The sequence below is a fragment of the Dendrobates tinctorius genome, unplaced genomic scaffold (genome assembly GCF_039654945.1).
Source record: "Dendrobates tinctorius isolate UK_male_01 unplaced genomic scaffold, ASM3965494v1 ptg000046l, whole genome shotgun sequence".
Lineage (NCBI taxonomy): Eukaryota > Metazoa > Chordata > Amphibia > Anura > Dendrobatidae > Dendrobates > Dendrobates tinctorius.
The window spans coordinates 80,437,354-80,453,209 of NW_027361714.1; the positions used below are offsets into that span (position 1 = coordinate 80,437,354).

At 41.4% G+C, this 15,856-nt stretch overlaps 1 protein-coding gene across 1 annotated transcript in view; it reads right to left on the bottom strand.

Annotated features, from left to right (window-relative positions):
* Positions 1–11,109: 11,109 nt before the first annotated feature.
* The window catches only part of LOC141089562 (uncharacterized), a 34,323-nt gene continuing 29,576 nt past the window's right edge, over positions 11,110–15,856 (bottom strand). The window contains exon 4 of the mRNA XM_073576054.1: positions 11,110–12,600. Coding sequence (XP_073432155.1) covers positions 12,008–12,600 — 593 coding nt within the window. The 3' untranslated portion in view covers positions 11,110–12,007. The remainder of the gene's footprint in view (positions 12,601–15,856) is intronic.

Sequence of the window (15,856 nt, forward strand, 5' to 3'; positions counted from 1 at the left end):
CTGAAATAATGGATTCTCTGAAAACTAGCAATGTAGCTGTTTCAAGATGCACAATAAGGAGGCACTTGAAGAAAAATGAGCTTCATGGTTGAGTCGCCGGAAGAAAGCCTCAAAACTTCTAGAACAAGGTAATTTGGAGTGGTGAGAACAAAATTTAATTTTTTGGCCACAACCATAAACATTACATTTGGAGAGAGGTCAACAAGGCCTATGATGAAAGGAACAGCATTCATACTGTAAAGCACTGTAAGAGCGTCATGCGCCGGTACTGTTCGGATTGGCCATTCTAAATTTAGACATGCCTTCAGCTCTCATTTAAACCATGCTGCCCCTCACCTTAGACACTCCCCCGGAAGAAGCAGGCGGCGAAACGTGCGTCGGGGTGAGGGGACGCCAGACACACATCTACCACGCTTAGGTAATTATACCTTTTCATTAAACTTTTTGAGGTTTTACTTGCCGCTGTCCCATGATACTACTAGGATATATATTATGTGCCGGTGTTATTTCACATGGTCTTATGAGTCATATTTATGTTTGTTTCCATGGATATGCAACCTCTGCTTTCAGTGTTCTGAGGTATACTAGGCTGAATTACACCATTTTCAGAAATACGATTCATGTTGGAGCATGATGTTTATAATATTGTGATGATATATGCTGTGATGTGTTTATTGATACACTATAATCTTACATGAATATTGATTAGTGATTTTTTTCATTACATATGGAATTGTTATGAGATTGTAAAAAAATTTCTGTGTACTCTCTGTTTTGGACTGTGTCCTGTATTCCTCTCTACTGTATTCATTGATGGTGATGTCAGAGCGTCCCCTAGACGGCATTATGCTTTTGTTATTTTAGGGATTTTTACAATAAAACTTGTTTTTTATGTCAATTGGGATCTCTTCTTTGTTCCATACACATAGTTATGGGATTTGTTTATTACATTTGAATGAAGTGCCCTGCGTACTAAATTTGGACATTGATTGAGTTTATTACTGTTTTTCAGAAACAGATAGTCCTGATGATAGATTTCAGAGCCAAGGAACACACCTGGCGTACTAAGGCAGAGGATATTTTTAAGCATAATGCCGGTCATGTTTCATAAGATGCCAGCACTATTAGCAAAGAATTGATGTTTAAATATAAAAATGCCCTTCATAAAAAAATTAAGATTTGGTGGAACCGCGCAGCTTTGGAGAACTATTTGAGTCAAAAAATTATACCTCGAGGTCTTAGAGTACAGCTCTATCCCACCTTTGAATTACAAAATGAGGATTTGACTAGCAGATGGATGGACGCAGCATCTACATGCTCGCTGGATTTTATTAAAATCATAGTTGAGCATAACACTAACTTTGAAAAACATTGATAGTGAGCTGGAGTCCGTTTTTAAGTCTTTGCAGTCTAATGTGTCGAAAGAATTGCTGGAGACGTGGCTTAAAGACCTCAGCAAGGAGGTTGATAAATGGGAGGAGGATGTTAGTCAAGGGAAGCTTAAAAAATTTTCAAGAGACTCTAAAGATTGAGTCTCAGAGAATGTATTGTTGGCAACAACCTAAAAAATGGATACTTCAACCCAACAAATATCTAAGGATAAATCTGACACCTCAAGTGTCTCAGGAAGTGAAAGTGGCCTTTCCTCCAGTGACACGGGGTATGGCAGAGATTTTCATTTGAGGAGTGGAGGAAGACGTAGATACCATGATATGTTTCAGAGACCTCAGAAACAGAGGAAACCTAAGGATCAATTGAAGGTGATCAATTTATCAGCACATATTTTAACATCTTCTCAGATTAGTTTGCTGGAAAAGGGTCTTAATTTTTCTCCCACTTCTCATCTAAATTCCTTTACTGCGATAAAGGATCTTAATCTATGGAAAATTGTTTTGAAGAAGCTTCACTTTAAAGGGGAGGATTACATTTCTGATTCAACTACAGTACTTTGGCATTGGAAGGGCAAGCTATTGAGATCTTAGAATCTCTAGCACAAGAAAATGGGCCTGAAGAGGTTAGTATTATACCCTCCTTTTTGTTCAGTAAATCTAAGAATTTCCCTTTCCTTGGTTTGTGTCCAGCGGTTGAGGTATTCACTCGTTTGGTCACCAGGGATATTGAAACATTAGCACTGAAACGGAAAAATAAGGATAATCTTTCTAGGGAGGAAAGAGATGAACTTCAAGAAGTAAAAGGATGGGATGACGTCTTATTCAAGCCAGCTGATAAAGGAGGGAATTTAGTCATATGGCCCAAGGCAATGTACGAACGGCAGGCTTATAAACTTTTGAATGACGAAAAGTGTTACAGAAGACTCACTTATAATCCTACTCCTTCTTTCCAGCAGAGCTTGATTTCAATTTTGGAAAAAGCATTCTCAGAGGGTTTGAATTCCAGGACTTTTCTGGATAGAATTCGTGATCTTCAACCGAGGCTTGCCACATTCTACCTCATTCCCAAGGTACATAAAAACGCCTTAGATCCGCCTGGACAGCCTATTGTAGCTGGGAATGGGGGTTTGTGTGAGATCATTTCTGATGTCATTGACAATTTTGTAAAGCCTATTGTCTCTACTTTGCCCTCTTTTAATAGGGATACCAATCAAGCTCTGCAACGTATTGATCAGATGCAATTGGAAGATAATCAGATTCTGGTGACTGCAGATGTGGAGGCATTGTATACCTCAATAAAGCATAGCGATGGATTGGCAGCCACGGCGTGGTTTTTACAGGCGAGTAATGTTGAAAGCTCTATGGTGGAGCTACTCTTGATCCTTCTGGAATTCATCCTGAACCACAATGTGTTTACCTTTGACAACAAAACCTACCTCCAATGCCAAGGTACAGTGATGGGGGCTTCTTGCACCCCCTCTTACGCTAATTTATTTTTGGGGGCGTGGGAACGGGATATTTTTCTGGGAGACAAAATTGTTAACATCGATAAGGTGAATAGCTGGATGAGGTACATTGATGATGTGCTCTTCATCTGGGAGGGCAATGAAGCTGAATTAGAGCAATTAATGAAAGAACTTAACAATAATGAGATTAATGTTTAACTCACCTTTAAATCTGGCAGATGTTTGGAGTTCTTGGACATCTGGATAGCTTCCGATGGGATAGTGCATACGGATATATTCAGAAAACCCACTGCCATTAATTTGTATCTTCAAGCTGATTCTTCCCATCCTGTCAGCACCATTCGTGGAATCCCAATAAGTCAGTTTCTGTGGGCTAAGAAAATCTGCTCTGATTCATCTACTTTTGAAAACCAAAGCCTTGAATTAACTTGGAGATTTGAAGACCGAGGTTATAGCCGCAGGATGAGCAAAAGGGGTTATAATAGAGTGGCACGTACATCTCGAAATGAATTATATAATAATATGAAAAAGAAAGAGATGCAAAGCAACTCTCTAAGATTCATTTCTACATTCAATGGGCAATTTGAAGGAGATCATTAACCAACACTGGAAGGTCTTATTAACGGATCTGGTTCTTAAAGTGTTGCCGGCAGTTCCCCAATATGTAGCCCGACGCTCGGCTAATTTTAAAGATCTTCTTGTTCACAGTCATTATGAGAGAAAAAAATCCCAACAGGGTACCACTGACACCTGGCTTTTTTCCGTGTGGCCTGTTTAAATTTGATGAAGTCCAAGAAATTCAGTAATTTTGACGGATCACGTCAGTATGACATCTGGAAACATCTTACATGCTGCTCCAAAGGGGTAGTGTATCATGCAGAGTGCCCCTGTAAAAAAGTTTACATCGGGCTCACTACAAGGGAGCTGAGGGTTTGTGTCAGTGAGCATGTTTTAGATATAGAGAAGACCAAAACCATTGAGTATTGCACGTTATTAAAAACTTTTCCCAGGCATTATAAAAAGCATCATAGTTGCAATCCTCGTGGTTTACGCATAAAAGCCATAGATCAGGTAGATTTGGGTACTAGGGGTGGGGACCTTTCTAGATTGCTCTTTCAACTGGAAAGCCGTTGGATTCATCATCTGGGTACTCTCAACCCGTTTGGTTTAAATGAGAGTATGGGCTTTTCTGCTTTTTTTTTGAATTGGCATCTTTTTTATGGGTTGGGGTTCTTTTCGTGGTTTTTTTCATGTTTCTTTCAAACTTGATTTTAATATATTGTTTTTATTTCAGTACATGAGTAGTCGTTTTTCCAGGTGTTCCTTTTAGTATGTCGTCCATTGGGAAATTGGGTGCTTGGAATTCAAGATCTACTGGGAATATGGTCTACTATCTGGGCTCATGGATTCTTGTTTTATTTTTATTTTCATTATATAGCATTTATATGCACGGTGTGAGTAATTTTACACCAACACTATTGCACTTAGTCACTTTAGATATTACTGTATGTTACCTTTATATTTTGTACTACTGTATATTATTGTATGTAATATGGATGATTGCACTGTCACTTTAAACTCAATTATTATAATTGCATATTTTTCACTATCCATTTATGCAGGTTCAAACTTGTCACTTTAATAATTCACTATTGCACATATAATTCAATGGAAGTTTTTAGCCACTTGTATATATAGGGGTATTTTTCTCCTAAGCATTGTCACTTTATATCATAATAGCGTTTTACTATATTGTTGGGCCCATACACCACAAGTATATACTTCTCCTTCATATGAGTTAATGCCATTCAATTAGTACGCAAGCGCGGTCTTTCACATTCCCAGACATTTCGCAAGCACATACTTCTCCCTGATATGAGTTAACGCCATTCGACAAGTGCGCATGCGCGATTTTCCTAGCCCCAGACACCTCTCTGGGACGCTCTGACATTGACGCGCATAGCTGTGACGTGCGCTTCATTGAGTGCCTCGGAGAAGCACGTCATAGGGGTGGGATTAAGAGCGTCATGCGCCGGTACTGTTCGGATTGGCTATTCTAAATTTAGACATGCCTTCGGCTCTCATTTAAACCATGCCGCCCCTCACCTTAGACACGCCCCCGGAAGAAGCAGGCGGCAAAACGCGCGTCGGGGTGAGGGGACGCCAGACACACATCTACCACGCTTAGGTAATTACACCTTTTCATTAAACTTTTTGAGGTTTTACTTGCCGCTGTCCCATGGTACTACTAGGATATATATTATGTGCCAGTGTTATTTCACATGGTCTTATGAGTTCATATTTATGTTTGTTTCCATGGATATGCAACCTCTGCTTTCAGTGTTCTGAGGTATACTAGGCTGAATTAAACCATTTTCAGAAATACGGTTCATGTTGGAGCATGATGTTTATAATATTGTGATGATATATGCTGTGATGTGTTTATCGATACACTATAATCTTACATGAATATTGATTAGTGATTTTTTTCATCACATATGGAATTGTTATGAGATTGTAAAAAAATTCTGTGTACTGTTTTGGACTGTTGTCCTGTATTCCTCTCTACTGTATTCATTGATGGTGATGTCAGAGCGTCCCCTAGACGGCATTATGCTTTTGTTATTTTAGGGATTTTTACAATAAAACTTGTTTTTTATGTCAATTGGGATCTCTTCTTTGTTCCATACACCTAGTTATGGGATTTGTTTATTACATTTGAGTGAAGTGCCCTGCGTACTAAATTTGGACATTGATTGTAAAGCACAGAGGTGGATCGCTGATGTTTTGGGGATATGTGAACTACAAAGGCACAGTAAACTTGGTCAAAGTTAAAGATGAATGCAGCATGTTATCAGTTAATACTGGAGGCAAATTTGCAATCATCAGCCCAGGAGCTGAGCATGGGATGTACTTGGTCATTCCAACATGACAACGATCCAAAACACAAGGCCAAGTCAACCTGTCATTGGCTACAGCAGAACAAAGTGAAGATTTTGGAGTGGCCATCTCAGTCTCTTGACCTCAATATCATTGAGCCACTCTGGGGAGATCTCAAGCGCACAGTTCATGCTAGACAGCCCATGAATTTACAGGAACTGGAGACTTTTTGCCAAGAACAGTGGGTAGCTTTACCATCTGAGAAAATAAAGAACCTCATCCACAACTACCACAAAAGACTTCAAGCTGTCATTGATGTTAGAGGGGGCAATACACGGTATTAAGAAATGGGGTATGTGAACTTTTGATCAGGGTCATTTGGATTTTTTTGGCTGTCATTATGTTTTAAAAAGAGAAAACACAGTAGTTTAACAATAAATGGCTTCATCCAAAAACTAACCATGAGTGGAGAAAAAGTTTTGGTGTTAGCATTCATATTCTCCGAAAAAAGGCCAAGAAAGCAAAAATTCTGCCGGGGTGGTCCACATGTTGTATACTGCCCCTACAGATCAATTAATAATCAATGACATTTCATCCGATCCCTTCCCCCTTGGAAGGGGGATGAGGCAGGGCTGCCCTCTATCCCCTGCCCTATTTGCTTTAGCCATTAGAAGCTTTAACAATAAGAATACTCTCCACAACATTTATGGGCATTACTATAGTAGACTGAACCGATACTATTGGTCTATACGCGGATGATATGGTAATATTTATGGACAAGGTTGAAGAAACTTTACCAGAGGTCATATCCACTATAGACACATTTAGCAAATTTTATAGACTCGATATAAATTGGGATAAGTCAGCACTAATGCCTCTCCAACATTCATCAGGGATCCATTTGAAGCGACTATCTGTGTCTCAATTTAAATACCTGGGCATTATTATACAGAAAGACAGCAGAAATGAGTTCCCCTCTAACATCTCCCCCCTGCTTGACCAGGCTAAACTTAAATTCACACAATGGAGCAAATTACCACTTTCAATTACTGGAAGGATAAATCTAGTTAAAATGATTCTACTCCCAAAATTTAGCTATATATTTCAACACAGTGGGGTACCCATACCCAGGTCCTTCTTTTTAACTCTTAACTGATTAATCACTGATTTATCTGGGGAAACTCTAGGCCTAAACTTATACTGTCTACCTTACAAAGGCACAAAAAGCAAGGCGGGTCGGCGCTACCAGACTTCTTTTTAGGGTTCATACTCACTTGCAAGAGACTCGCACGATTCTCATGCGAGTCTCTCGCATGAAAACCTGGCACTGCCGCTGGCACTCGGACCGGAGCGTGCGGCTACATGTAATTCTATGCAGCCGCACACTCCGGTCCCAGTGTCGGCAGCAGTGCCAGGTTTTCACACGAGAGACTCAAATTCTTTAGGTACCTACAACTTAGGTCAGCGATCCAATCCCACATAGGTACAGGCACGCAGATATCTTCTCTCCCGCTGACTGGCATACTTAAATCACAGGGACCACAAGGTCTTATCTCCACTTTATACACCTATCTATTGTCAGCAAACCTGGGCCCTACTCCCTTGGCGCTTAAGGAAAAATGGCAGCTCTTGATTCCTAACATTCAGGAGGACTGGGAAGAAATGCTGAAGTCCTCAATCAAGGTTTCCCCATCAGCTAACAACAAAATGACCCAATTATATATAATCCATCAAGCATATCTTACACCAGCTAAATTAGCAAAAATGGGTCTTTCTCAGACCTCGGTGTCATGAGTTGGAGGCTGACTTCATACACATGATGTGGAGCTGTCCAGTAATACATACATTCTGGCAGGTTACCACCTTCTTGTCATCCCTATTAGCAATACCAATTCCCCTGGATCCCTTGGTGTGCCTGTTTGGGGTTGTGGAAGTGTCACGCTCACCTCCTTGGCTCTCGTCCGCTCTGCGGCCGCTGCTCTCCCGGGCCGGTCTCCTGTCACCGCCACTCCCTCCACCTCGGCCACGGCTCCTTTTCTTGCGGCGCCATTGGCCCCCACGGCCCCCCGTGCCTCTACACCGCCCGGTACTCTCCGGCGCTTCCGGTCCTCTTGGCCCGCCCCCTCTGCTGGCACCTGTCAATCATCTGTCCTGCGACCTGCTGCTGCTCCCTCACAGGGATGCAGGCGCGTTGCTAGGTACGCCCCCTAGACCTGGCGCCCTATCCCCTGGTCCCACGGCACTGCTGCACCCTGACCCGGAAGTCCCACAGCGTACCCTATATCAGGCAGCCTCACCCTATGCTCTCTGCCTATCATTTGTGGTATCTGGTCCACACTCTCCTGCGTTCCTCCTGTCTCTGCGCAAAGTACCTCTCCTGGTCCTCCGCTAAGCTTCCGTTTGTGACCTTCCTGTGTTCCCATCCAGATCCAACTATATAGCGGGGGTATCTCAACCAATATCAGATCATTAAATGTAGCAAATTGGTATAATATTTAAAATATAAAATATAACCTTTAATTGATTCCTTTAAAAACATATATTATACACAAAGATACAAAACGAATATAACCATGTGCCAAAGTGCAATTGTGCAGTGCTCTATTAAAAACAAACCGTGTTGTACTTTCCAGGTATCATATGGCCCAGGACAATGCCGTATTATTATATGTCCAGGTGTCCCCTCATACCTAGGATCTATAACCATATGACCCTTAAGTAATTGTAGTTATGTATAGACCAGGCCTTTATGTCGTAAATAATATTGTTACTTTTATAGACATATACATCCGGCCCATATACATTAGCTCAACATATATACAGCGTCGGTTAAATGCATCAGGATATATAACACCTCCTATAAGCATAGTGTAACCATTTCATAATACCACTATAGATACTGAGACCGCTGTACTTATCTTTAACGCTTCTGTAAAAAACAGATGACCGGGTAGGGTCCGTCTAGAAAGCCCAAAATCATGACCCGATCTCCGCACTTGCCACCCAACGCGTTTCGTCATTGCCTGACTCATCAGGGGTATCCTATTCTGGCGCATAGCACGCCCGCTGTAAGACAGCTGCCTTTTATAAATCGCGGCATACCGCGGCTTACTGCCATTTCCGGTTGCCTCGTATAGTACTTCCGGTTTGCGCATAACGCCGGCATCTGTTCAGGTAGCTTGCCCCACTTCCTGGGTTTACCAAACATCCGCCGCGCGTCATGTTTAGACAGGAACTGGCCATACCTATGCCCCACTTCCTGGGCGTTACCAGGCATGTCAGTCTGAATACCACCATATTACGTGATTGGTCTAGGCAATCACCTGACCATCACGTATCCATGGAAACCGCTCGCTTTATCTTATTGCATACGATCTTCTATTGCGGCTTCATTTAGAATAATCATAGATGCCAGTTGCGTCCCCCTATCATTATTTTTAAGGGACCCAAATTTTTAGGCCATTTTATGATTAATAAAAGGCGTTATGAAATATCCAAAACGCCAAAACCCATTTTATGGACCTTGTCAGGGATTACCTTGTGAATGAAAATAAATACTTTACACCCTATCAAGGGAAAAAAAAAGGCAGAAAAAAGACTCAGAGTAGCAACTAAAAAACTAATGTAATAATGATATTAATTTTACTTCAATCTGGAAAATAATTTTGTTGCATGCATATAGGAGGATACCACCAACCTCAATATGTCTGTAGGAATTATTGATAGGGTGCCCGCTAAATCTGGCCCTATAGGTCCCTAGCTAGCTGTTCCCTACCTCACGCGGAGGTTGGCACCTTAAATTCCTGCGCAAGTGGCGCCCCCACTCCTCGGTGGCTCTCCCTAGATAGCCCTATTAAAAACTCCCTACAAGAAGGAAGAAAAGGATAGTGTTTCATTCAATCCTTTGGGATGTATAGATTGTAGGGAAAAAATCCAATAAGTTTCTCTTTGGAGTATACGTTTGTCCCAATCCCCTCCTCTTGGATTTTGGGGGACCTTTTCTATGCCCATGAAACTGACAGCCTTCACATCCCCCTTGTGTCTTTCCCATCCAGATCCAGTCCGTTCCTGCCTCCGTCTTCCTGCTCCTGTGTCTCGTCCTGTACCTGTTTCTGCCGTCCGCCATTGCCGTCCACTTCTGTCTCCACGGTTTCAGCGGCCATCCGTGCAGCTGTCGCCATCTCCCATCTGGTCGCCTGCACGTTCCTGCCTGCATTCCCTCCCGGCTGTTCCCAGGTATCAGCTCCCGCGGCGATAGGGGCAGACCCAAGGGAGACTAACACTCCCTGTATAGGGTGTGGTACACCTGGCCAGCTCGCCCGAGGGAGGTTCGTCGTCGCGGTCTTGAGGGTTCACTTCTGGAGGTTCCCAGTCTCTCAGTACCTCACAGGAAGAAGATAATTGGGACCATTATATTAACATACCGTATTTTTCGGATTAGAAGACTCCTCAAATTTTGAGTAGAAAAATAAAAAAAATTTTTTTAATAAAATGGTGGTGCTTATAATCAATGTGTCTTATTGCTTACCGGGGTTGTTGGCTGCAGTGAAGCGGGGTCCCAGGGTTACTGCTAGAGGAGACAGGAGTGGGGTGATGCTGCAGGCTGGGTTGAGGGTGTGTTCCGATGTGCGGCGCACCGCTGTGGGTGTCTGGGGCTGCTGCAGGTGTCTCCAGGGCTGTGGGTGCCCGGCGGCGCTGTGGGGGTGTCAGTCGGTGCTGCTGTGGGGTCTCCGGTGCTGCCGACATTTTGTGAAAGGCAAGAGCCCCGACAGCTCCATGGTTTCCTGCGCGGTGGACTCCAGGAAAATGGCCGCCGGGGGGCAGTGCATGCGCAGATGGAGATCTCGACACCAAGGTCTCGGAAGATGAGATCTCAACGCTGAAATCTCATCTCCCGAGATCTCCATCTGCACATGCGCCTACCCAGGCGGCCATTTTCCCGGAGTCCACAGCATGTGGGATACTTTGGACTTTATACTATGGTTGGTTTCATACAATGTGTGGGGGCACTGATGGTTTCATACTGTATAGGGGATTATTGTGGGGCATCATACTTTGTGGTGGCACTATGGGGACATCTTTGCATAGGAGACTAAGGGTATCTTTGCATGATGGGATCATACTAAGGGACACATGAGCATCATGAGTAACAAGTATAATAGAAATCAAGAGGAAACTCGAGCATTTTCCCTAACAGGAGTGCTGGGGAGGCAGGATAATCACTGAAATAGATGGAAAACGCACTCAAACTGAATGGGAACAGGATGGGGAAGGCACCTGGTCGCATCTCTGACTCACAGGTTGCTGCTGGGAACAATGTTATCACAGAATTACTGCACTTTTACGGACTGACAATAAAACATACAAAACCAAAGATTATTATTGTTTACTATTATAGCGCCATTTATTCCATGGTGAAAAGGGGCATACATAATAAAAAAAAAAAATAAAACAAAAAAAAACACAAGTACAATAATCTTGAACAAAACAAGTCACCGATTGGTATAAGAGGAGAGAGCAGCCTGCCCGCAAGGGCTCACAGTCTGAAATGGATTTTAGAGGAAAAATGTTAGGAAACATTCTTTCCTCTATAATGACTTGTATATGAGGCAAAATTAAAGAGAGAAAAAAAAAAAAGCCTCCTCCACCACTTAATTGCCAGGCCATCTCTCACAGTATTTCCCAGTCGTCTATGACTACAGTAGATGATATAGTAAAGAGAGAAGTAAAACTACACCCACAGGTAAATGTGATTTTAACATTTTACTATTTTATCTGGGCATGTGGTGTGTGTGACATGGTCAGCCACATCCTGTTTAATTTATGAAGGAGGGACTTACACTCACAAAGCCTATGTGGACAATGCAAGAACTGCCAAAAAATTAGAAGGAAGAGGGAGTCCGATACATTATATATTATAACATAACAATATCATATATAAAATTATATATTATACATAAAAGGAGGGCCTCATACACATTCTGCTAAACTTGTTAGGTAGTGGGACTCCTAAAGCCTATGAATTAAGTGCATGGGCTGCCAAAATTAGAAAGAGGGACTGCAATACACCCTGGACAACACATAGATGAGGGCCTCAGAATCCCCCCCCCCCCATTTTTAAGAAGTAGGACTCCTAGACTGGTAAAGCATATGCACCAAGTGCAAGGGCTGAAAAAAAATACTCCTGAGGGGTATACATATATATGAGAATTGTAGAGGTAGGCCTCATCCACATCCTGTAAAAATTATGGAGCGAATCACACACACCCTCTAAAAATTATGAGCAAGGGCTGCACGATGACCCTCTAAAAATTTGGAGCGTGGGGAAGAGGCCGTGGCAGTAGTGTCACCAGCAGACACTAATTGTGGACCCAGGCGTTCGGCCCACTTAGCTGGGTGCTTTGAGGATATGTGTCTGAGCATGCTGGTGGTAGTCAGGCGGGAACTGGTCAGGCCCCTGCTGATCTTGGTATGACATAGGTTGCAAATAACCATTCTTTTATCATCCGCACTTTCTTTAAAAAAGCGCCAGACTGGGGAACTCCTAACCCTTGTCCTGGTACGCGTGTGGATGATCTGGGGAATAGTTGCCCTTCTTCGTCCTCTAGCCACTCCATTGTCTCTTCCTGCGTGTTGCGGTACTGCAGATCCTTCCCTCTCTGTGCTGCTGGCCTCGCTCTGCATGGCACCTTCCCATGTTGGGTCAGTGACTTCATCATCCAACACCTTCACACTGTGGTCCTCCTGACTTGTTGAAAACAGTGTCTCGTCATCATCTACATCTTGAGACACTAATTGACCTTCCCAAACGTCGTCTTCTTCTGACCATGGTTGCTCAAATATTTGGTCTTTATCAAGGACATCTGAAATGTGTGAAATTACAGAATAGATACATATTATACAGTGTCTTAAGTGGTATAAACAGGAAAAATACATGCATAAATGATACAAAATATGACATAGAAGATACAAAAAGGATATGCAAAGGAAAAAAAAATGGACATGGATCAAACAGGAGAGGGGGTGGGGACAAAGAAAGAGGAAGAGTGAGGGGAAGGGAACAATAAATAGGTCCAGTGGAAACTTAAAAGGGGTATTCCCATCTCCAAGATCCTATCCCAATATGTAATAAGCGTAATAATAATAATTTTAGCAAATACCTCCAGTTAGAAATTTATTATAGTTTTTTTTTGATTCGCCTTGTCTCTTTCATGATGTGCACACATTGCAGGACCTTAGGTATCAATGGTTACAACCACTGATATAATGACAGCAAGTTGCTTGTAATTGTAACCATGGATACGTAAGGTCCTACAATGCCTGTACATGATGAAAGACATAGGGAATCAGAAAAACTATACTACATTTCTAATTGGAAGTATTTGCTAATATTATTATTAGACCTACTACATATTCGGATAGGATCTTGGCAATGGGAAAACCACTGTAAATCACTATCACCTATTATGGGTGCAGGTAGGTAGAAACTTAATGGAGCAATAACATAAATCGTATGTTATGTTCCATGTCAAGGAGTACCTAAAGGACATATAGGGTATGATTAACCCCTTCACTACCCCCAACAAGATTTCACCTTTATGACCATGGCAAATTTTACAATGTGTCACTTTATGAGGTAATAACTATGGAACGCTTCAATGGATCCCAAAATGTTTTTTTTTATTACATAATATACTTCATGATAGTGGTAAAATATATTCTATGTGACTTGCGATCATTTGTGAAAGTATCGAAAATTTCGCAATTTTCAAACTTAATTCTTATACCCCTAAATCAGGGGTTATGTCACACAAAATACCATAGTTAATAAATATCATTTAACACATGTCTACTTTACATCCAATTTACCTTTGAAACATCATTTTTTTTTTTGTTAGGAAGATATAAAATGGGCAAAAATTGATCAGCAATTTCAAATTCTTTCAACAAAATTTACAAATCAATTTTTTTTTTAGGGACCACTCCACATTTAAAGTGGCTTTGGGGGCCCATATGACAGAAAACAATCAAAAGTGACACCATTCTGAAAACTGCACCAAAAATCACATTCAAGAAGTTTATTATCCCCTTCACGACAAGAGGTACTTTCGTTTTCTGCTCCCCTTCTTCCCAGAGCCATAACGTTTTTTATTTTTTGGTCAATATGGTCATGTGAGGGCTTGTTTTATGTGGGACAAGTTGTACTTTTAAACAACACCATTGACTTTAATTGCACGTGAAAACAGGAAAATAAATTCCAAGTGCGGTGAAATTGCAAAAAAAAAAAAAAAAAAAAGTGCAATTCCACACTTGTTTTTTGTTTGGCTTTTTTTGCTAGGCTCACTAAATTCTAAAACTGACCTGCCATTATGATTCTCCAGGTCATTACGAGTCCACAGACAAGCAAGTCTAGGTTCTTTATTTAAGTGGTGAAAAAAAAAAATCCAAGGTTTGGTAAAAAAAAAGTCATTTTCCTGAGACCTTTCGTGATCTTGGGCTGGTTGAGGGCTTATTTTTTTGTGCGCCAAGGTGACATTTTTATTGTTGCCATTTTGGTGTAAATGTGATCTTTTTGACCGCCCGTTATTGCATTTTATTGCAACGTAGCGGTGACCAAAAAAAACGTAATTCTGATGTTTTGCATTTTTTTTTTCTAGTTACGCTGTCCAGCGATCGGATTAGTTTTTTTTATATTGGTAGATCGGGAGATTCTGAATGCGGCGATCTCAAATAAGTGCATATTTGATTTTTTTTTTAATGGTTTTATTTTGAATGGGGTGAAAGGAGACTGATTTGAACTTTTATATTTTTAAAAGCATTTTTTTTTTTTTACTTCTTGCATGGGAGACTAGAAGCTGCACTACTTCAATCACCTCTGCTGCACACAGGCAATTATCAGATTGCCTGTGTGTAGCAGAAATGCTCACTTGCTATGAGCACAGACCACCAGCTATGACAACCGTAGAGGACTGCTGGAGACCTCTGGTTGTAATGCCGACCCATCGGTGACCCACGATCATGTGATGGGGTCATCGATGGGCGTGATTAGCGACGCTCTCCGGTAAGCGCGAGTTAAAAGCTGCCCTCAGAAAATAGACAGCATAGTTAACAGCCGCGGGTGGATCATGATTCCACCTGCTTCTGTTGCGGGTACATGTCACCTCTGTGGAACACTGGAATGTTATTTAAACCATCAACACTCCAATATTAATGATGTTTTCTCTTCTTCACTATGCCCATGTGAAGAACAAGGCCCCAAAACTTCATCATTTCTAGTGCATCTATGGGAGTCCAGTTAGAAAATGATGAAGTGGGATTTTAGCCCAAAAAATTTGTCTCAGCCACCGTGAGGTTTACAAAGTCAGAGAAAAAGACTTTGAAAAAGTCTGTTACTGTGAGGCCAGTAATGTCAAATTGTATTCCTTATTATTAAGCCACAAAATCAGGAATCTGTGGCTCTTAATCTTCAGAGAGTGAGGTCCACAACAATGGACGCTGGCTCATTTGTGTTAAAAAAAAATAAAAAAATAATATTATAATAGAAAAAAAGCCGACAAAAAAATCTAAAAATAAAAATAAGAATCTAAAAATTATTTTTTGTAAATAATAAAAAATACAAAACAGATGTCAGTAAAAAAAAGAAATTGTGCGCTCTCAACTATCTAACACTATTCCTGACAATATCCAGTAAAAGAATACTGTAAGTAAACATGGATTACTACAGTATATTTTTGTCCCTAATCGAGCCCTATCAACCAATCTAAATTATTTTATATTTTTTCTTTTGTGAAAAAAGAATCAATCTACAAAAGGATGCTGATCAGTGATGTGTGTCAGTGATAAGCGCCTGTAGGACACACGCATGATGTGGTGCAAAAAGAGGGGGGGGACGGACGGACAGAAAAGAAAAAGTCCTGGCCAAAAGGTAGCACAGACGCTGATTAGTGATGTGCATCACTAAACGATGGCTGCAAGACGGTGGTGCAAAAGGGTGGGGGCATTCAAAAAATGGACAGGAGAAGAAAAAACAAAAAAAATCCTGGCCAAAAGAGAGCACAGGTGACAATTAGTGATGAGGGTCACTGATCAGTGCTCAGTGGTTGAAGGATGCAGTAAAAA